Raw genomic sequence first — 21,704 nt, 5'->3', positions numbered from 1 at the left:
AGCGCCACGCCCCGTTTCGCGGGGCATGCCGGGAGAGAAAGTTCTCAGCCGCGATGCCAGGACAGCCGATCCGCAGGCTCAGACTACAAGTCCCAGAGTGCATTGCACCTCGCAGCCCCGGCCCTGCCGTGGTTGCCCTTGGCAACAGAGCCTGTCTCTCCTCCCCTCCCACCCCCAACGAGCCGGAACTGGGAAGCGCTTGCGAGCCGGGGGAGGGACTGGCTGCCACCTGAGAGAGGCAGAGACCCTGGTGGGGAGACGGAGGGGAAAACAGGAGGAAACCTGACCGGGCCAAACGTTCGGAGAGACCCTCCCAACCCCCGGACGGAGATGCCCAGGGTATTTCAGAGCCGGGGGTGGGGACAGACTGAATCAGTAAGAGGCGTGGAGGGAGGGAAAGACCTTCCACCCACCCCCCGTCCCCGAGCTGAGAGGGATTCACAGAGACAGAGAGACATACAGTGAGTGAAGAAGGGACAAAGATAGAGCTGGAGAGGGGAGAAGGAAAGGGAGAGAAATCAACTTAAATATTCAGAGAGAGACCCCCAGCGATGGAGGGAGACTCACAGAGTCAGAGAGTGGTCAGAGAGGAACAAGCAGAGAGGAACGGAGAGGGACAGAGAGAAAGCATCTGCCAAGACCAGGGGAGAGAAATGCAAAGAACCAGAAAGAAGAGAACTTAGAGGAGGGAGACAGACACAGATTGACTCTCAAAAAGAAACACACAGGGGGAAGGGGAAACAGAGATCCATAGAGACAGAGACAGGGAGGGAGGAGAGATTCAGGGAGACAGACTTTGGAGTGAGAGAGAGAGACACCCCAAGACCCCGGAGGGGGGTGGTCCACAGGGGGAGTGACAGACATAGCTGGAGACACACAGCGAAGAAAAGAGAGAAATAAAAACAGAAATTCTCAGAGACGAGGAAAGGGGCCCAGACCCACCCAGAAAGTCAGAGGGAAAGCTAGAAATACAGGGAGAGGAACAGAGGCCGAGGGAAAGGGACACTCCCGGAGGGAGACACAGACGTACAAAAATCACAAGAAGCCCAGAGGGAGAAATCGAGACGGGTGACATCCGAAAAAGTGAGACGCCAAGACTCCCTCCTGCTCACTGTCGGATCTCAGCACCAACACAAAGTTTGTGCAATGAAACGGGGAGACACACTCAGACGGAGACCCTAGGGGAGTTGCGGTGGACTCAGGAGTCGCCGCGGCACCCTGGAGGGGGTCGGAAGACGCGGCGGCGCGGCAGATTGGGGAGGGGGCAGGGCACAGAAGAGAGGGTGCGCCCCCCCCACCTTCACCCGGCCTCCGGAGTGGGTGTGCGGACGTGTGTGTGTGTGTATGTGTGTGTTGGTGATGGGGGGCATAGTCCCTGGGCTCTCCAGGAGGGTGGGGGGGGAGACGCCTTTAAGCCGAAACCCCGCCCCCTCGGTCGTCATGGCAACGCCTCCCCCCGCCCGGGGCTCCCACATTTCAGCAGGTGCCGGAGCCGGAGCTCCCACCACCGCCGCCGCCCGTGCCTCCGGCTCCTCCGCGCCCGTGCTCTCGGCTCTCGCTCCCCCTGGCGGAGCCGGCGCGCCCCGAGGCTCCGCTCCCGGCCCCGCGCGCTCGGCTCCTGGAGGTGCCTCGCCCCTCTCACTCCCACCGCGGCATCTCCCGCCGGCTCTTCTATCCTGCCGAGCCTCCGGCTAGTCGCCCTTCCACCTGTTTCCCCAGACAGGCAGGATCCCGGTCCCTGCTACGTTCCTGGGGCCATGTCCGGCCTGGGCCCCGGCGGAGGCGATTCAGAGGGCGGACCCCGGCCCCTGTTTTGCAGAAAGGGGGCTCTGAGGCAGAAGGTGGTCCATGAGGTCAAGAGCCACAAGTTCACCGCTCGTTTCTTCAAGCAGCCGACCTTCTGCAGCCACTGCACTGACTTCATATGGTGAGGGAGGGGGCTGGGGCCCCGGGGGATGGGGCCCCCTGATGAGCAGAAAAGAAGGGCAGCGGCCCTGGCTCCTAGCCCCCGGCTGGGCACGGGTTAGAGGCCGGCACTCCTGGGTCAGAGAGAGGGAGGCGGGCGTCCTGGCCTTCCGGGTCCGAAGGAAGGGGCTGGGGGCCTGGGCTCCTGGGTCTGAAAGAAGAGGGACACGGAGGAGGGGGGGCAGGATTTCGGGGTCCTGGGAAGAAGAGGCTAGCTGGGGTTCAGACTCCTGGGTCCGACGGGAGCAGGGTGGGAGTACGCGGGCCTCCCACGATCCGCAGAGGTGAGGGGGTCCAGCACCCTGTTCTGCACTGACCTCAGATCCTTGACTCTCACAGGGGGATTGGAAAACAGGGTCTGCAATGTCAAGGTAAGAGCTGGGGACCTGGACTCCTGGGACCCTCGGGAGGGTGGAGGCTGGGGACCCGCAGCCTAGGCTGCTTGACACACGTGTTCGCTGGTCCCCAGAGGCGCGGGGGAGCCCGGGGCGGGGGGTGTGGCAGAGACACTGCCTGCAGTTGGGGGGGGTGGGGAAGCTCTGACGGCGGGGCCACCGCGGAGGTGGCACTGGGGGCCCCTCCCTCGGCCGGCTCCAGGTGGGGACAGATATTTGGAGAATCTGTTGCCATGGGAACAGGGAGATTTGGGAAAGGGGAGCTGAAGGGGGGGCTGGAGATGCAAAGTCAGAGCCCCCCCTGCTGTTGCCATGACAACAACACCCGTCCTAGGAAGGGGCAGGCCGGGTGGGGTCATCGATGGGCGGGTGGGGGCTGGGTGGGGCCGGCAGATATGGGGGCCGGGGGAGGGGGACGAGTCCTAAAGTACCAGCTGCTACTGCTGAGAGCAGAGTGAGTCAGGGAGGGGGGTGGGCCGTCGGCGTCGCCCCCAGACTCACTTCTGCCCAAGTTGATGCTCTCTGTTCTGTTGAAGGACCTCTCTGTGTCTCCTGCCTTCTAGTCTGCCTACCTCTCTCTTCACTTTCTAATCTCTGTCCCTGGATCCTGCTTTCTCTGTCTCCCTCTCTCTCTCTCTCTGTCTCTCTGCCTCTCTGTCTCTGTCTCCAGCTCTGACTGTGTGTAGGCACTGGGCGCTCTGTGTTTCTCTGTTTCCGTGACTCTCTGCATCTCTGTTTCTTTCTTTGGATCTTAGAATTTCTCTCGATGTCTCTCTGTCTCTCTCTGCATGTCAAGGTCTCTTTGCTTTTCTCTGTATTGAACCTTATGGAGATCCCTCTCTCCAGGGTTTCTTTCTGTCTGGGTCTCCCCTCTTTCTGATTTTCTGTTCACTGGGGTCTCTCTCCACTCTGGGTTTCTATGATTTTTGCCTTCAGTCTGCAGTTTTGTGGTTCATCGACGATGCCACGAATTTGTGACCTTCGAGTGTCCAGGCGCTGGGAAAGGCCCCCAGACGGACGTGAGTGCCCGGACACCTGGTTCTCCCTCCTCGGGCCGCGCCCCCGCCCTCACCCCCTCGGCGTCCGTCCCAATTTCTCCTGCTATTTTTAAGGCTGGGAGGGGAGGGGGGCTGGAGAGATAGGGAGAGCTGGTCTGGCCCAGATTCCCTGCCCTTGGCCTGGAAAGGGGGAATGAGAGGGGACCGAGACTGGCTGGGGACCCAGGTGGGGGACAGAGAGGAGGCCGGGTGAGGGGACTTTGGTGCTGGAGGAGCTCGGCTGCAATCCAGGAGCTAAGAGATTCAGAAAACAGAAGGATGAGGGGCAGAGAGACAGAGGGAAATTGATGCAAGCACTGAGATCCTGAGATAAGACAGAGAAAAAGAGCCCAGAGATGCACAAAAAAAGAAACCCAGGCAGATTGGGGGAGGGGGGAGAAAGCAAGAGCAGTGGAACAGAGTCAGTGACACGGGAGGAAGGAAAAGGGAACCCAGAAAGACTGAGAGACAAACTCAGAGACAGAGGGGCAGACACTCAGGAAGGGAAACTAGAATAGAAAATGGGAGATAGAGGGAACTGCTTAGCAGGTACTGAGAGAGGGAAGCCCGAGAGATCCTGTCATACACACGCACACACACATGTGCATTTATAGATGCCCCTTCTGTGTGTGCCATGCACACACATATATTTGCATACACAGACACCCGTGTGCACACACTTGAGTGTTGTATATGCACACACACACACAAATTCCCCATGTTGCACACACATAGGTGCATGCACACATCCCTCATGTACGCACACACAGATACACACAACCATTCTCTCCCTCCTCTCCACCCCCAACATCAAGGGGCTAACAAGAACTATCCACCCTGCATGCCCACCCCCTGATCCCTCCTTCACTCTCTGTCTGGCCCTGGGTCTCCTCTCTGTGAGCCTCAGTTTCACCCTCTGTAAAGTGGGGCTGACCATCTAGTGCTGACCTGGAGAACTTTCCGGCATGATGTAAGCATTCTGTATCTTTGTCGTCCAGATGCCAACCACCATAGCTAGCCATCAAGGGACGGAAATTTAAAATCCTGCTTGGTTTAGTCACTAATTTGTGTTGGGCTCTTTGCGACCCCATGTACTGTAACCCGCCAGGCTTCTCTGTCCATGGGATTCTGCAGGCAAGAATACTGGAGTGGGTTGCCATTTTCTTCTCCAAAAAATCCTGCTTAATTTGAATTAATACATAGCAACCTGTAGGATTTCCCTGATCCAATGGTTGACTCCACACTCCCACTAGAGATGGCGCAGGTTCAGTCCCTGGTCAGGGAACTAAGATCCCACATGCCATGCGGAACAACCCAAAAAAAAGAAACAGCCGCCTATAGTTAGGGCTACCGTGTGGGATAGGCATCAATCTAGACGCCCCCAGGCTTGTTTTGACAGTTCAGTGAAGTCAGGCAGCATGAGACTAGCCCAGGGTTTGACACAGAGTTGGAGATGGTTTTATGGTTAGCAGATGGAGAAAGAGGCGGGTTGAGAAAGAGAGAGAGCACACCACGGAAGTCCAGGAGGCATTCTGCCAGCTTGTCAGGTCAAGAAAACTGAAGTTTAGAGGATGCGACTTCCGAGAACATAGATTGAGCTCCACTATCTCCCAGCACTTGTATGTATTATGATTTGCTGCCTCACCTGCCCACCGCCACCACCACCAAACACCCCATCTGATTTACCCAAGGCTCATTGCGTGTACTTAACAGGGATCTTGTACATAGCATAAGAATGAATCTTCTCAACAGCTTATAAAGTTAGGTATTGTTCCTGTCCCCATCTAACGGAGGTTCTTGGGCCAGGACACCTGGGCTTGAGTCCCACCTCCACCGCGTGTTGGTTCTGTGACCTTCCAGAAGTTAATTTACCTCTCTGCACCTCTGGAGTTCCTTGTCTGTAAAATGGGGTTTAATAACCATGCCCTCATCTGATAGGATTGTTTTAAGAAGTGAATGAGCCAACTCCTTAGGTATGAATACCTGGTATGTAGCAAAAGACAAAATACTAATTATTATCATTGTAAAATTGTTACTATTATTGGTGAGGAAATGAAGGGAAATAGTGCAGACGAGGCCTGTCCTCTCTATCTGGCTTTCTTTTTTCTCTGTGAAGCATTAAGCTTTTATTCTTGTCAGCAACACAGATCAAGGGCTTAAGAAGTGCTCAGGGCTCCAGACGCATGATTGCATTCCGTCTGCACAAGAACCCTTTCAGGGAGGTCTCACAGTCCCATTTTATGGGGAGGCTCCCTGAATTTCTCAAAAGGGTGGTGTGGGGGAAGGTCACACAGCTGGGTCATGGGAAGAGTCAAAATTTGGACCCTAATCTTCCAAATCGGAACCCCAGTACTGTCTCCCTTTTTAATAGCTACTTTCACCTGAGAATAACCACAGAAGCTCCCTTGTCAGGTACCCTGCTGGGAATTTTCACCCACGGCATCTCATTTCATGGGGCAGGAACACTGGGAGCTCGGGTCAGCTGAAGGTCTTTAGAGGTTCAGAGAATGCAACTGCCAACACCTCTCCCCACCCAAGTACCATTCAATCCCTGCTGAACTAGTAAATAAAATCCTAAGAAGGTCTTGAATTTTCGCCCTATAAAACTCTTACAGTGCACTCATAGAAAATCAAACCCAGGTCTCCAGCATTGCAGGCAGATTCTTTACCTTCTGAGCCACCAGGGAAGCCCCAAAGTGTTCGTCACTTGTTTGTGTCTGACTCTTTCCAACCCCATGGACGGTAGCCCACCAGGCTCCTCTGTCCATGGAATTCTCCAGACAAGAATAATGCAGTGGGTAGCTATTCCTGTCTCCAAGGGATCTCCCCCACCCACAAATCAAACCCAGGTCTCCTGCACTGCAGGCAGATTCTTTACTATTGGAGCCACCAAGGAAGCCCTCTTAGAAAAATGCAAATATCAAGTTGTTTCGTACTCAGACATTGCTGAGGGTGGAAGGAGGAATGCTTTTCCTGGTGTCTTAAATTCATGCTTAATTGGAATTGAGCTATAAGCACTGCTTCAAGATATAGATTGTTTATTTCCATTGGCCAGATAAAGACACTGAGGCTCAAAATCGGGCATGTACCTGAAATCACACAACTGGGAAATGACCCAGCTCTTGATTAAACCCAGGGCTATGTGGGGACTGCAATAAAATCACCAGTAATAACCATGGCAGTAATGACAGCAGTAACATTGCCAAGCACGTTTTACCAGACCCTGCTGTGTGGTTTACACTTAATCTTTGGGATACCTGGGTCCCTAAAACTGAGAGGGCATAGTCTCCATCCCACACGGGGCTCAGAGAAGGCTGGTCGTCACTGGCCAGACATTGAAAGAGGCTGACCATGAATGATCCGGGGTTCATGGTGGCCCACAAGTCCTCAGACAACAGCTTGTGGAAGACTATGGGGTAGGGACTGTGGACTTTGGAAGCCTCCACTTCCTTCAGATTCTTCCCAAATTCCACCTTGTTGGTACAACCTTCCCTGATCACTCTATTTCACATTTCAATCCCCCTCACCCGACCCCTGACAGTGTGCATCCCTCCTCGATCTTTGTCCAGAGCATCTGTATCCATAACTCATACTATACATTCTAAGATTGTTTTTATGGGGACTAGTTTTTAAAGTCTTTATGGAATTTTGTCACAATATTGCTTCTGCTTGTGTTTTTATTTTTTGGCCCCAAGGCATGTGGGTCTTAGCCGCCCCACCAGGGATGGAACAGGTACCCGCTGCACTGGAAGGCAGAGTCTTAACCACTGCACCACCAGGGAAGGCCCTATATATTTTATTTGTCATGTTCATCTTCTGTCTCCCTCCACTAGAAAGTAAATCCACACGGACTGCATTTTTATTGGTTTTGCTCAGGGGCTCGGTCCTCGCACCAAGAAAAGTGCCAGGCACACAGTAGGTGCTCCATAAATACTGGGGAGTGAATGAGTGAGGCGGAACAGCAGGAAGACTGGGAGAGCGGGGCTGAAGAGGAAGAGTGGGGGGGGTGCTTGCTCAGGACCCCCTCCGGCCCCCTCTTCTGACCGACTCCTCCCTACCGCCCCCCACCCCAGGATCCCCGGAACAAGCACAAGTTCCGTCTGCACAGCTACAGCAGTCCCACCTTCTGCGACCACTGTGGCTCCCTGCTCTACGGGCTGGTGCACCAGGGCATGAAGTGTTCTTGTGAGTCTGCGAACCCGGCGCTTCGGGGCCCCTGCAAAAGCGCAGAGTAACGCGAGTGGTGGTTGGCGGGGGAGGCGGGGAGCGTAGAGGAAGGGAAGTGGAGTCTGGAGTTAAAGGCGGGACCCACAGTCCCACCTCCCAGTTCTGTCCCCCTGCACCAGGCTGCGAGATGAACGTGCACCGGCGCTGTGTGCGCAGCGTGCCCTCTCTGTGCGGCGTGGACCACACGGAGCGCCGGGGGCGCCTGCAGCTGGAGATCCGAGCGCCCACCTCCGATGAGATTCACGTCACGGGTGAGACCCCGCCTCCTCGCCTGGCCCCGCCCCTTTCATCCCAGGGACTGGGTCGGGTCCACGCGAGCTGCCCGCCCGCTCTCACCGACCCAGAGAAGCCACGCCCCCTCGCAAAGGTCACGCCTACACTGCTGACCCCGCCTGCACCGGCTGAGCGCCACCCGGCCATGCCCCTTTCCGCTCGAGGCCCCTGGTCTCCAGCCTTGCTTCTCCAGATGGCTGTTCTAGGCATCAAGGCCCTGGGGGTGGAGGTGGGCGCGGACGAGAGAAGAACTGGTACCAAGGGAGGTTCCGGTTTACTACATGGCTTCCCAAGTGGCACAGGAGACATAAGAGACCCGGGTTCCATCCCTGGGTTGAGAAGATCCCCTGGAGGAGGGCATGGCAACCCACTCCAGTATTCTTGCCTGGAGAATCTCATGGTCAGAGGAACCTGACAGGCTACAGTCCATGGGGTCGCAGAGTCGGACACGACTGAAGTGATTTAGCATGCACGCCCTGGTGATATGGCCAGGATCCTAAGGAAGCCAGGGACTTTGGGTTTGATTTCTGGGTCACTGGCTGGGGAAAAGGCTTCATGCCCCATGTTCTGGGCACTGGAGAAGTAAAAGATTTTTTTTTTTTTTTTTTTAAGAAAGAAAAGGAAACAAAAAACCTGGGTCATGGAAGAGGAAGTAGAGAGATTGGAATTCGTGACTGCTGGCTGGGGGAAGGCTCCGGGGCCTCTCCCTGGATCTTAACCCCATCTGCCTTCCTTCACCTCCCCCCTCAGTTGGTGAGGCCCGGAACCTCATCCCAATGGACCCCAACGGCCTCTCCGATCCCTATGTGAAGCTGAAGCTCATCCCAGACCCTCGGAATTTGACCAAACAGAAGACCCGCACGGTGAAAGCCACGCTAAACCCTGTGTGGAACGAGACCTTTGTGTTGTGAGTCTCGGGTGCAGGGGAGGCCCGGTGATGACTGACAGAACGATCTGAGAGTCCTAGTGGCCCACAAGCCTGCAGAGAGCAGGTGGTAGGATAGGAGGAGCCCCGCAAAGGGAGAAGAAGGCGGTGGGAGGAGAAAAAGAAGTGACTGAGAGAGAGGGATGGAGACCCAGAAGGTGACAGTTTTAGAGTTAAGACAGAGGTCAGAGAGATTAGACAGACCCTGAGACTCAGAGGAAGAAACATAAAGCCAGTAGAGACACAGAAGGCTTGGGGCGGGGTGTGATAGGTGGGCGGCAGGAAGAGAAAGAGAAGCCAGCTGAGAGAAAGACAGAAGGACGGTTCTGGAGGGAGGATAGGGGAGAGATCCGGAGAGAAAAGCCCAGAGGCACGGATGCGAAAGACCACGGAGGGGGACTGAGAGAGCGCCCTAGGTCGACCTCGGGCCCAGGTGGGGAGAGGGACCCTCTTCGGGAGGACCCGGGGTGGGAAGACCCTCCGCAGAGCTGTAAAGAGGCCCCAGCTCAGGAGGCTTATCGGCTCCTGCAGCATCAAGGGTGCGGAGGTCGGGGAGCCACGAGCTGGCCCCTCACTGCGCCCCTCTCTCCCCGCAGCAATCTGAAGCCGGGGGACGTGGAGCGCCGGCTTAGCGTGGAGGTGTGGGACTGGGACCGGACCTCCCGAAACGACTTCATGGGCGCCATGTCCTTCGGCGTCTCGGAGCTGCTCAAGGCGCCGGTGGACGGCTGGTGAGGGGCGGGCGGGGGCGGAGCTCGGCGCGGGCACCTGCGCCTCCTTCCCCTGGGGTGTGGTCTCTCTCCTTCCGCAGACGGCATCCGCGCCTCCTTTCCCAGGCGTCTGGTCTCACTGCTCCCGGACGGACGCCGTCCTCTCGGCCTCCCTGGGCTGTTTTATCCTCCCCCACCCCCGTTCCTCTCTTCTTATCTCACTCTTTCTCTTGCTCTCTCCGTCTCTCCCTCTCTTCCCCCCTTCTGATGTCTCTGCCTCTCCCTTGGGTGTCCCCCCACCCCCGCCCCATCCGTCTTCCCAACCCCGCCCCCCACCCCGCTCTGGTCTCCGTCTGTACGTCAGGTACAAGTTACTGAACCAGGAGGAGGGCGAGTACTACAATGTGCCGGTGGCTGACGCCGACAACTGCAACCTCCTCCAGAAGTTCGAGGTACCCAGACCCCGGCTTCCCCCGCCCATCCCACCCCGGGGAGCGCAGCCTCCCACAGTTCAGAGCTGGCCTTCCCCAGACTCCATCACTGCTTGCTCACTGGTCCGGGGACGAAAATTCCCAGAAGACCCTGGAGTTCTTTCTGCTTTTCTAAGGGACTGCTGGGAATTGAACTTCCTATCCATCCCCGGACTTCCCAGGTGGCGCTAGTGGTAAAGAACCCTCCTGCCAATGCAGGAAACACAGGAGAGGCGGGTTCAATCCTGTGTTGGGAAGATCCCCGGGAGGAGGACATGGCAACAGACTCCAGTATTCTTGCCTGGAGAACCCCATAGACAGAAGAGCCTGGTGGGCTACATACAGTCCATGGGGTGGCTAAGAGTCAGACACGACTGAAGCAACTAACACACATACACACACATCCATCCTTAGATGGCTTGGGGATCCAGGGGCCCCCATCCCCTGCTTTAGGGCCATCGCCTGCCTCTCCCAGGAGGCTCTGACTCTGATTTCTTCTCCCCCAGGCCTGTAACTACCCTCTGGAACTATACGAGGTGAGAAGAGTCAGAGGCTTGGGTTGGAGGCAGCTTCATTCCCGTGGTTTGTATCTGTCCCCGACACATCTCATCCCTCTCATATCTGTCTGCATTTCCACACGCATGGGTGGAGAGCATACCATACCTAGGGACAGGTCTTGTGTTTGCTGAGTAATCTGCGCTCTCTGGAGGTCAGTCTGACCCTCAGGCAATTCCCTAAGGTAGGGACAGCATCACAGATTCCTTAGATTCAAGGATGCTGAGAGGCTCTGGGGCCCTGTAGCTATCAATTCTGGGTCCCCTATTTCTGGCATTCCATGGACTTCGGGCCCTGGCTCTGGAATTCTGTGGTCTGTCATTCCGGGCCTGTGGGTCTCAGATTCTGTGGTTACACTTCTGTTTCTTCCTGGCACTGAAGAAGGAGCAGAGCTCTAGGAGATGTAGGTCCAAAATAGGGTTCTCTCTGCCACCTGCAGCTCCTGAGGCAAGTGTTTTTATGCTGATCGCGTTGCAGTCTTCAGCGTTTCTATTGTTGGGGGATGGTAGGAGGCGCACAGCAGATGGGAGGATCCCAGTACACTTGGGGAGCTTCCATCATGCCCCAACTCCCCTCTGGGCTGAATCAACCTTGGGGAGCAAAGGTCAGGATCCCCAGCTGGGGCCGTACCCAGCCTCTGTGATCTGTGTTTAATGACTTGTGGTGAACCATGGCTTCAGGCGCCCTGCCAGCCAAGCCATGTATGTATGAAGTGAAGTCTTCCAACTGGCCTGGGATGGGCCCCAAGTCCCCCACCCCCACCCCCAGCTCCCCACCCCACTGTGCGCCTCTCCATAAGGCCGTCGGTAGCGTCTGTCATCCCACCCTGGGAAGATTCAGGAAAGGGGCTCTCGCAGACCCAGGCCCTTCTCTGTTCCTGACTTTGTGGGTGTGTCCCCCCTCGAGTGGCCCCTAAGGACCCACTCTTGTTGGATGAGGACCGGGCAGGGCCGCCCCCAGATCAGGGCCAGCCCGTGAGCTGGAAAAGCCAAAGGCATCTGAGGAATTCCCAAGGGCGTGGTGTGTCTGGGGCACTTTCAGTTTCACAGGTTTCCTGCCCAGCACAATCCCTGGGCCAGGGAGATCCCCTGGAGAAGGAAATGGCAGCCCACTCCAGTATTCTTGCCTGGGAAATCCTGTGGACAGGGGAGCCTGGTGGGCTACAATCCCTGGGGTCACAAGCGTCGGACATGACTTAGCAACTAGACTACCAGGGCACCCAAGAAGCACAGAGGTTAACCCAGTCTGGCAGGGGCCGGGGGAGGTGATCAGGGAGGACTTTCCTGAGGAAGTGACAGCTGAATTGCTCTTTGACTTTTTCTGTCCATTTCTCACTGTGGCCTTTCTCTCCTCCGTTGGTTTTTGGTGTTTTTTTTTAATTTTTTTTTTCACTTCCTGAACACCTATTTCCTGAAGTTTTACATAAGTCAAGCCCTATTCTGGGAGTAGAATCAGGCCATTCCCTGGGGAGCTCCTCTTTCAATGAAAGTTACAGATAGAGAAGGAATGTATTTGATCGTAGAGATGGCCTTGGGCACTGGGGAGTCCTAAACCTCTGGCAGGACCTGAGAAAGTCAGAGAAAAACTTCAACAGGAAGTACAGGATTCCCTGGGTAAAGGAAAAGGACAGATTTCCAGACCAAGGAAGGAACACATGCCCTCTTTCTCTCTTTCTTCACCGTTGGCTCAGACAGTAAAGAATCTGCCTTGCAATGCAGGGGATGTAGGTTTGACCCCTGGGTGGGAAAGATCCCCTGGAGAAGAGAAGGGCAAGCTTGCTCCAGTATTCTTGCCTGCAGAATTCCACAGAGAAGTCTGGCAAGCTACAGTCCACAGGGTCCCAAAGAATCGGTTATGACTGAGCAACTAACACTTTCACTCTGTCATTTCTTCTTTCAAAACAAACATATTTTTACTTGAGCCTTCTGTGTGCCAGGCAGAGTTCTAATCACTGGGGATATAGCAGCAAACAAGAAGAGAGGGGGAAAAAATACACTCCTGCCCTCCTGGGAGGAAGACATTAAACAAAATAAAGGCGCTGATGATCCTGTGTTAGACAACGATGAATGACTATGGAGAAAAACAAACGCTAAAGATAGGGAGTGCTGTTTTGTGAGACTTTACAATAAGCAGGGAAGGCTTCACCGAGAAAGTGACCACTGGGCAAAGAGATAAAGGAGATGAAATAGTGAGCCGTAAGGATAGCTCAGAGCCTTCCCAACGGAGGGAAGGTCACGTGCAAAGGCCCTGAGGTGGGAGCAGGCCAGCTATGTCTGGGTTCAATCCCTGGTCAGGGACCTAGATCCCACATGCTGCAGCTAAGACCCAGCACAGCTAAATAAGTTCATTTTTTAAGTAAGTAAATAGACCAAGTGAGATGGGAGGGCACTGGAGGTGGCCCGAGATAGTTTTGATTCGGACAAGAGGACTACCTCTGTGTTGAGAACTGACGGTAGGAGGAGGAAGAAGGCATCATGGAGGTCCAGAGGTGAGTTGCTGGCAGCTCGGCCCAGGAAGGCAATTACAGTAAGAGTGTTCAGGTTCTGAATGTGCTCTGAAGTTAGACGTTGAGGACTTGCATTCAGCACTCGACTCCAGACCCAAGCCACCTGCTGGGTGATGGTGGAGAAGCACAAAGGAGGGAGACACAGTCTCTGGCATTAATGAGTTTTGATTTCTGGCTCTGCTTTTTCCCTGCCGTGTGACTTTGGGCAAGTTGCTTACCTTCTCTAAGCTGGGAGATCGGGCGGTGGTGCTGATGGACAGGATTGATGGCATATAGTAAGCTAAGTGCGAGCTGAATACTGAACTCTCCAGGCAAGTGTGCTGAGTCTCTTCAGTCGTGTCCGACACTTTGAGACCTTCCAGGCTCTTCTGTCTGTGGGATTCTCCAGGCAAGAATCCTGGAGTGGGTTGCCATGCCCTCCTCCAGGGCATCTTTCTGAGCCAGGGAGCGAACCCACATCTCTGATGTCTCCCCCATTGTCAGGCAGCTTCTTTACCACTAGTGCCACCTGGGAAGTCCAGTGTTAACCGTTCAGTCATGTCCAACTCTTTGGGAACCCATGGACTGTATTCGTCAGACTCCTCTGTCCATGGGGTTCTCCAGGCAAGAATACTGGAGTGGGTTGCCATTTCCTTCTTCAGGGGATCTTCCTGACCCAGGAATCAAACCCAGGTCTCCTACACTGTAGGCAGATTCTTTACTGCCTGAACCATAAAGGAAGCCAGTAAAACCTCCAGGCTATGGGAAATCAGGAAAAGTCCCTAAATCAAAGATGGGTGTGGAAACAGCTTTTTTTCTCTCTCCATCTTTCCATCTGTGTGTCTCCGCTTCCCTTTTGTCCTTGGATGCTGTCTCTCTGAGGGGCACCCCCTTATCCCCTTCCAGGGTCTGACTAGCTCTGCATGTCTCCCCTTTCTCACAGAGGGTGCGGACGGGTCCCTCCTCCTCTCCCATCCCCTCCCCGTCCCCCAGTCCCACCGACTCCAAGCGCTGTTTCTTCGGGGCCAGCCCTGGACGACTGCACATCTCGGACTTCAGCTTCCTCATGGTTCTAGGAAAAGGCAGTTTTGGGAAGGTTGGATTCCTGGGGCTCTGGGGGAAGGGGAGGATGTCTGGGGGAGGGGTCGAGTTTCTTAGGAATGAAATCAGGGTCTGGGGGAGGAACTAGGTTTCTGAGCCCCCAAAGATTTGATGGGGCCTCTTGAGTTCCTGGAAAGGAGAGGCCTAAAGATGTGGATACTTGCCCTGAAGGAGTGACTGGCCACGTCAGGGCATCCGGTCCCCCAAGATGAGAGGGCGGACCTGGCATTCTGTTTCTTTGTCTCCTTGAAAGGGAAGGCTAGGGACCAGCGCTCTGGGTTCCCAGATGGACTAGGCCTCTGTCCCTAGGTGATGCTGGCCGAGCGCCGGGGCTCCGATGAGCTCTACGCCATCAAGATCCTGAAGAAAGACGTGATCGTCCAGGATGACGACGTGGACTGCACCCTGGTGGAGAAACGCGTGCTGGCCCTGGGGGGCCGAGGCCCCGGAGGCCGGCCACACTTCCTCACCCAGCTTCACTCCACCTTCCAGACCCCGGTGCGAAAGGAGGGGGTCCCAGGCTGTCTCAGGGGCCCTGCCTCATCCCCTCCCCCTCAACCCGCCAGATGCATTCGCACTGGCTTTGAGAGTCTGAGTTTGGGGGAGGGCAGAAGAGCCCGGTGGACTCTGAAGGGGCGTGGCCGGCCCCTCAGTGGGTGTGGCCAGCACGCAGGTGGCGTGGAGGGTGTGGCCAGAGGGCTGGCAGCCTGAGTGGGCGTGGCCTGAACTCCCTAGGGGTTGAGTGGGTGTTTCTGGAGTACCGGCTTCTGGAGTAAAAGAGTGCGTGAGTGAGCTTGCCTACAACTGGGCTCTGCGTGATGAGGCTGTCACTCGTGGGTTCTTAGTTAAGGAGTCATCAGAAATAAGGCGTTTCCGAAGACTGTGAAATGGGACAACAAGTCAGAACTGTCAGAGGTTAGAGAGGGCGTGACTCTACTTTCAAGAGCTCTGAGTGGGCGTAGCCAGCTTCCTGGATTTTTTTTTTTTTTTTTTTCCATTAGTATTGGGAATTCCCTTCTGGTCTAGTGGTTAGGACTCCATGCTTCCACTGCAGGGGGCCTGGGTTCGATCCCTGGTCGGGGAATTAAGATTCCCACAAGCCAGCAAGGTGCAGCCAACAATTAAAAAATAATTTAAAAATTAGTATCATTTGCAAGTGAAGCCTGAACAGCTTTGGTCCCTAGCAGGTGGCCAAGACTGCATGTGTGAGTGAGTGGATATGGAAAGAGGTTTCAGTTTGCCTGAGACTTCAAGCAAATGGTGGACCTCAATCTTAAATCCCAGGAAGGGAGGAGGGGAACACCCGACAGTTGAGAGTAACAGAGGATGGAATGGGTGGAGATTCTGTGATGGCGGGTAGGCATACACAGTTGCCCTGGATTTCTGATTGCATGGGCCCAGAGCCTTCCACGCTGGCCTGGAGTGGGCAGGAATGGACGTTTCCCTCCCCTGATGGATGTTTCCTTGCCTCTAAGCCCCTGTCCACCCCCTCCCCAGGATCGCCTATATTTTGTGATGGAGTATGTCACTGGGGGCGACTTGATGTACCACATCCAACAGCTGGGCAAGTTTAAGGAACCCCATGCAGCGTGAGTCTTGGCCAAGAGAGGAGGGTGGGGGGAAAGTGGAAGGGAGTGGTGTCCGCCTCTGGCCTCCTGACCCCCCTCCCCCTCCTCCAGGTTCTACGCCGCAGAAATCGCCATCGGCCTCTTCTTCCTCCATAACCAGGGCATCATCTATCGGTGAGCAGTCCCGGGCCTTTCAGTGGAGGGAATCGGACCCCCTAGAAGGGAAGGGATTCGAGCTTAATGGCTCCAGGCTGTTAACTCTCTCCCCCTTCCTGCAATTCCTCCCTGCTGCACCCCAACCCCCCCGCAGGGACCTGAAACTGGACAACGTGATGCTGGATGCCGAAGGACACATCAAAATCACCGACTTCGGCATGTGTAAGGAGAACGTCTTTCCCGGGAGCACCACTCGCACCTTCTGCGGGACCCCGGACTACATAGCCCCCGAGGTAAGCCCAGCTCCGCCGCTCTTAGAGCTCCCCAAGCTCGCTGCGTGGATGTGCCTGGGGGTCTAGTGTTCGTAATGTGGGGACCTGACCCCGGGGTCTTCATGGGCGTCATGGACTGTTCCAACCATGGGAGTGTTGTAAGTGGGCGGGGCTGGGTCTCAAAATAGGCGAGGTGGACAAGAACTGTGGGTGAATGTTCCGAAAGAGTGGGACCCCCTTTAGGGATTCCAGGGAAGAGGACCTGTTACTAGACCATTCTAAGAAGCTGGGGGAAGAATCCCAGTGTACTCTGAGGGGGTGGGGCCCATCCCACTAGAACATTAGGCTTGTGGAGGCTGTCCCCTGAATATTTCAAGTGGGCAAGAATCGGCTCTGACTTTGCTGGGGGGTGTGGCTAATGATCGGACTGTATATAAGCAGACTGAGAGCAGGTCCCGACTTTTCTCCTTGGGAGAGGTGGGGTTGATGGTGCTGTCCTGGATCTTTCCTGGTGATTCTGTGCTTCTGCCTGAGTAACCAGCCAATAGTTTCAAAACATAGCTGCTGCTCAGCATCACCTGGGAAGATTTTGAAAAATACACACACCTGCCCGCCTCTGACTCTGGCCTGTTGTGGCTGGAATTCTTCAGGGCTGGCAGCAGCTATCTTTAACCAGTCAAGAGTATGGCATGTGTCTAGATTTAGGACTCTCTGGGCTCTTGAAGTTCTGTGCAGTCCACCTGACATTGTAAGGAGAGACTTCAGTTAATCTAGATATTCTACATGCATAGGCGGAACTTGCAACTTAGTGCTTAGATAGTCTTTATATTGGAACCAAAGGAATGTTCTGAGTAGGGAGAATCTGGTTCTCAAATGTTCCAAAGGATGGAGCCAAAGCATTCTGAGTGTGAAAAGTCTGTGCTGAAAGCATTTAAAGTCGGGTAGGGTTTCCAGGTGGTGAAGCTAGAGGGGCCCACGTTTTCTTAAAACACAAATGACAGTTGCTCACCTTTCTCCCTCCCTGCTAGATCATTGCCTACCAACCCTACGGGAAGTCTGTTGATTGGTGGTCCTTTGGGGTTCTGCTCTACGAGATGTTGGCAGGACAGGTAAGGGACGCTGGGGAGAGGCTGGTTTGGCTAAAGGCAACACAGAAGGGGTGCCACCTGTTACATGGCCTATCTCAGGAGGAGCTGGTCAGGAAGGGATGTCTTTAGGCTGAGTGTACCAAGCTGTAGGGAGAAGTCCCTCTACTAGAAGAGCGCTCTCCGTGGTTCTGAAACATTGACTTCCCACAGGCTCGGGGTTCTTCCCCCTTTTGTGTCTTGGACCCCTTTCTCAGAACAATGCTTTTAAACACATGAAATAAGATAATAGCATTACAGAAGAAGTCAGTCATATTGAAATCTGGCTAACAAAATGTTAAAGGCTTAATTGAGTCATTTAACCAACTAAATAAATCTAACTTAAACGTGTATGGTTGTCTAAGGGTATTAGAATATGGACTTATATGTGATTTACTACTAATGAATTAAATGGCGTTAAATAGTAATATCTCACAAGAATAGGAAGCAGGTAGAAGGTCTGTCAGTAATTTTAAAGTAGAGATGACTGTTTTGTTTTTTTTCCTTTGAGATATCTGCAACTCTTATAAGAAAATATCGGTGATTTCCATCAGTGATAAAGTCGCAACTACTACTGCTGGGGTTTCTTTCCTAAATTTATAAGGCTGAATTTCAATTTTAAATTCAAAAAAAATAAGGATGCATGTTTTTTTCCCATCCAAATTCAAGGACACCCCTCCCCCCCCCCACTCAGTTGTAGAAACAGACTCCCTAGACCCCACAGTAGAATCTTTGTCTGGATACTGCTTTTCCAAATCCAAGAAGACTGGAGGCCACTCATCCAGCCAAGAGAGTGCTTTTACAGTTTTTTCCTGCAGTTTTTCTCTCTTCTATTTAAATGACACATTGCCTAATTAACACCTTGCTGATTTACATAGCAGATAAAGAGAGACAGAGCAGCAAGGAGGTGCAGAGAGCTGAAGCATCTCAGATAGAAAACAAGAGCCTCTGAGAGTGAGAAAGAAATAGCTTTGGCGGTCTGGTCATGTTTTTCTCCAGGAACTGGGGATGGGGGTGGGGGTGGCTGGGGTGGGCTCTGCTTGTGGTGGGCAGGAAGGTGGGGCCAGGTGGTCAGGCCTCTCTGACTCTTTAACACCTCTACTTTCTTAGCCCCCCTTTGATGGAGAAGACGAGGAGGAGCTGTTTCAAGCCATCATGGAACAAACTGTCACCTACCCCAAGTCACTTTCCCGGGAAGCTGTGGCCATCTGCAAGGGGGTGAGAGCCCCCTGACTCCCAGATTCTCCAGGCCCACAACCCACACACCCCACGACTGCCATCCAGGACTGCCCACACATTGTCTCTGCACATTAGGAAAAGGCTCCCACTCCTCAAGTCGATTTACTCCCATCTGCTGAAAAAGCTTATATAGCACAGAGATCTTGTTAGAACAATCACATCCTGCCTTGCTGCCCCAGGCAGTCCAAGGGCAGCCTCTACCCTGTCCTCGGCTCCCCGCCTCTCCCCAGCTCGGGGCAGGCAGTGCTTAGCCGAGTGGGTTAGTCAAACCTAACTCCTGCCACTTCTCCTCCTGCGGGATCTGGGGCAAGTCACTCTGGGAGCCACCGTCTCTTCCTCTGGGGTTGTGGAGTGAAGGCAGGAGAAGGAGCCGAGCCTACAGCAGATGTTAGCAGGCTTCTGCTTCGAGCTCCTGTCTGCACGTCTCTCTGACCACATCTCTCTGGGCTTTTGTCTCGTTCCTCTGCCTCCATCTGCACACGATGGGTGTTCTGTGTCGCTGCCTTGTTGTTTGCTTTTTCTGTGTCCTTTGGGGTCTCTGTTCACCTCTTCTGTCTTCTTCCTCCTCTTTCTGGGTCTCTATTACCTTCTCACCCACCCCCCTTCACACACACACACACACACACACACGCACATGCACACTGGATCTCTCCACCCTTCTCCTTCTGGGTTTCTCTCGTCTTCTTTTTCTGGGTCTCTATTACCTTCTCACCAACCCCCCTTCACACACACACACACACACACACACACGCACACTGGATCTCTATCCTTCTCCTTCTGGGTCTCTCTCATCTTCTGTTTCTGGGTCTCTGTCTTCCCCTTTCTCTGAGTCTCCTCCTTCATATGGGGTCTTCATCCCTCTCTCTGGGTGTTTGTTTCCTGAGTCTCCCCCACCCCTTCCCCTCTCCTCCCTTCTCTCTTCTACCTCCTCCTCCCTTCTCTCTTCTCCCCGCTGAGTCTTTCCCTCCTTCTGGGTCTCTGTTCCCCCTTTTCTCTGGGTCTTCTCTCTCCCACCTTCTTCTCCTCTGCCACTTTCCCTCTGGGATGTTTTCCCAATCGTCTTCCTCTCTTTCTGGGTTTCTCTGCCACTCACACCTTCACACCCTGATCTTGTCTGTCCTTTCTTTGTCCCCCGGGTCTCTGGGTTTGAGTTTCATCTACCCTGCCTCATGTATTCCCCCCTTCTCCTCTTTCTCTCTCCCTCTCTTCTCCCCCACTCCCCACCTCTGCACCCCCCACTGTTCATTCTTCTCTTTCTGGATCTCCATGCTTGTCTCTCCCTATTCCTCCTTCCTCGTCTTCCCCCCACCTCCCTGCCCTGTCTTTCTCTTGGCCTCCTTGTCTGGGACTCTGTCTGTCTGTCCGTCTCTCTCTGTGTTCCCTGCAGTTTCTCACCAAGCACCCGGCCAAGCGCCTGGGCTCGGGCCCCGATGGAGAACCCACCATCCGCGCTCACGGCTTTTTCCGCTGGATCGACTGGGACAGGCTGGAACGATTGGAGATCGCGCCTCCGTTCAGACCCCGCCCGGTCAGTGCCCTCCCGGGAACACCACGCTGGCCCTAAGAGGGCGGACCAGCCGTGCGTTCCGACGCTTCATGGTTCCCTCCCGGTGTTTCCTGCAGTGTGGCCGCAGCGGCGAGAACTTCGACAAGTTCTTCACTCGGGCGGCGCCGGCCTTGACACCCCCTGACCGCCTGGTTCTGGCCAGCATCGACCAGGCCGAGTTCCAGGGCTTCACCTATGTCAACCCGGATTTCGTGCACCCGGATGCCCGCAGCCCCATCAGCCCAACGCCTGTGCCAGTCATGTAATCCCACCTGCCGCCACCAGGCGTCCCCACGGCTCCCTCCTCCGCCCAGGCCTTGGTCCTCGCCTCACCTTGCCACCCCCCTTTCCAATTCTAGACCTGGCTCCCCAGCGTTCTGGCCTCTGCCCTGCCCCTCGGGCTCTAACCGCCCCGCCCAAGCGTTCCTGGCATTCCGCACTCCCAGTACGATCTCTAGAGTCTTACCGTGCGCTAGATTCTGCTGCTATTGAGCCCTAGATTCTGACCTGCCTGAGCGTCCTGGACTCTGTCCCACCAATTTACAGAACCACCGACGCCATCCCAGTTCTTCTTCTTTTTTTTTTTTTTTTGTTCTTCCTTCTTCTTCTTCCTGGGAAATAGTCTCATGGGGTGGGCTGTTCTAGACTAGGATTCCAGAACATCCCCCACCTCCGAGGCCCCACCCACCGCCGCCCCAGTTCCGGAGTAAGTGGGGGGCTGTGCCCCCTTGCTCCAGTGCCCCTCTTCTGCGCTCTGGGGGTTCCTGGGACGCATGGAAGATACCCCCACACACACCTGTTCTCCGTCAGCTTTCGTCCTAGGCTCCCCCACCCCCAGACCCATCACCGCATGGCTCCTCCAGTCCTGCTCGGAACCCCACCTCTACCCAAATGCCTGCCACTCTTGGGACTCTCTGTGATCCCCTCTTCCGCCCGGCCACAGCTGCTGGAGAATAAATTTGGGATGCTGATGCTCAAGCGTTTGGATGTTTTTCTTCTAAGCTTGGAGAATGAAGGGGGATGGAGGTGGGACGATGACTGTACATAGAAACACACAGAGAGAGGCTGAGTAGGGGGCTGCGGGGGGTTGGGGGGGGGAGATGCAGAGGCCCATAAAGTGAGAGAAGATACCCACTGCATGAACGCAAACAGCAGAGACCCAGAGAAAGCAGAGACACACAGAGAGAGGACCAAAGTGGACACGGGAACGAAAAGGCAGCTGTACGCACAGACAGCTGAGAGTGTCAGGCAGAGATCGGGAGCACAGAGACACAAGCACGCACACATTGGCCCAGAGCAAGGTAAAGCTCCCAGGCACACAGGACAGGCTGAGTCTCGGAGGCCGGGAAGTCGGAAGAGGGAAGACAGAGGCAGCCCTGCCATTGAGAGACCGTACGACAGAGAAACCTGTGAGCTTAAGGCTCAGCGACGTGAGGCATAGGGCGGACAGACGCACCCTGCGGGCCTCTTTCCCTTGACCCACTTGCGAGTGAGGGGCGTGGAGGGGACAGTCCCAATAGACTACACTTCCCAGCGGACCCTGTGGCAGACCCTCCCCCCAGGCGCGGCCCCCGCCGCCGCCAGGGCTGATGGGAAGTGTAGTCCCTGGATGGGGACAGGCCCGTGGAACGGTGTGCTTCTGTCTGCGTTTGGAGG

At 54.9% G+C, this 21,704-nt stretch overlaps 1 protein-coding gene across 3 annotated transcripts; it reads left to right on the top strand.

Annotated features, from left to right (window-relative positions):
• The first annotated feature begins 263 nt into the window (after positions 1 to 263).
• Positions 264 to 21,026, top strand: PRKCG (protein kinase C gamma). 3 transcript variants are annotated; one of them, XM_020905494.2, is made up of 19 exons: positions 264 to 339; positions 1,720 to 1,927; positions 2,305 to 2,336; positions 3,297 to 3,379; positions 7,471 to 7,582; positions 7,744 to 7,875; positions 8,648 to 8,804; positions 9,419 to 9,553; positions 9,897 to 9,984; positions 10,509 to 10,538; positions 13,986 to 14,138; positions 14,453 to 14,641; positions 15,641 to 15,732; positions 15,823 to 15,885; positions 16,022 to 16,160; positions 17,168 to 17,248; positions 18,374 to 18,481; positions 19,890 to 20,030; positions 20,126 to 21,026. In XM_020905494.2, the coding sequence occupies exons 2-19, from the start codon at positions 1,758 to 1,760 to the stop codon at positions 20,312 to 20,314; spliced, it is 2,094 nt and encodes a 697-aa protein (XP_020761153.1). In that variant the 5' UTR covers positions 264 to 339; positions 1,720 to 1,757; the 3' UTR covers positions 20,315 to 21,026. The 3 variants fall into 3 exon arrangements, with proteins under 3 accessions (XP_020761153.1, XP_070306480.1, XP_070306481.1); XM_070450379.1 differs by lacking the exon at positions 264 to 339 and adding an exon at positions 1,466 to 1,624; XM_070450380.1 differs by lacking the exon at positions 264 to 339 and adding an exon at positions 1,542 to 1,624 and having other exon boundaries at positions 1,724 to 1,927.
• The last annotated feature ends 678 nt before the right edge of the window (positions 21,027 to 21,704 follow it).

Source organism: Odocoileus virginianus, chromosome 20 (genome assembly GCF_023699985.2).
Source record: "Odocoileus virginianus isolate 20LAN1187 ecotype Illinois chromosome 20, Ovbor_1.2, whole genome shotgun sequence".
NCBI classification, from domain to species: Eukaryota; Metazoa; Chordata; class Mammalia; order Artiodactyla; family Cervidae; genus Odocoileus; species Odocoileus virginianus.
The sequence above is the reverse complement of the archived record's forward strand: the minus strand, read 5'-3'. Positions and strand labels throughout refer to the sequence as shown.

Bases quoted from the DNA above. Each gene is read 5' to 3' on its own strand.
- PRKCG (XM_020905494.2), top strand. From the start codon at position 1,758: ATGTCCGGCCTGGGCCCCGGCGGAGGCGATTCAGAGGGCGGACCCCGG. The intron at 2,337-3,296 runs GTAAGAGCTGGG...TTTTGCCTTCAG, and splicing joins ACAGGGTCTGCAATGTCAAG to TCTGCAGTTTTGTGGTTCAT. The intron at 20,031-20,125 runs GTCAGTGCCCTC...TGTTTCCTGCAG, and splicing joins CTCCGTTCAGACCCCGCCCG to TGTGGCCGCAGCGGCGAGAA.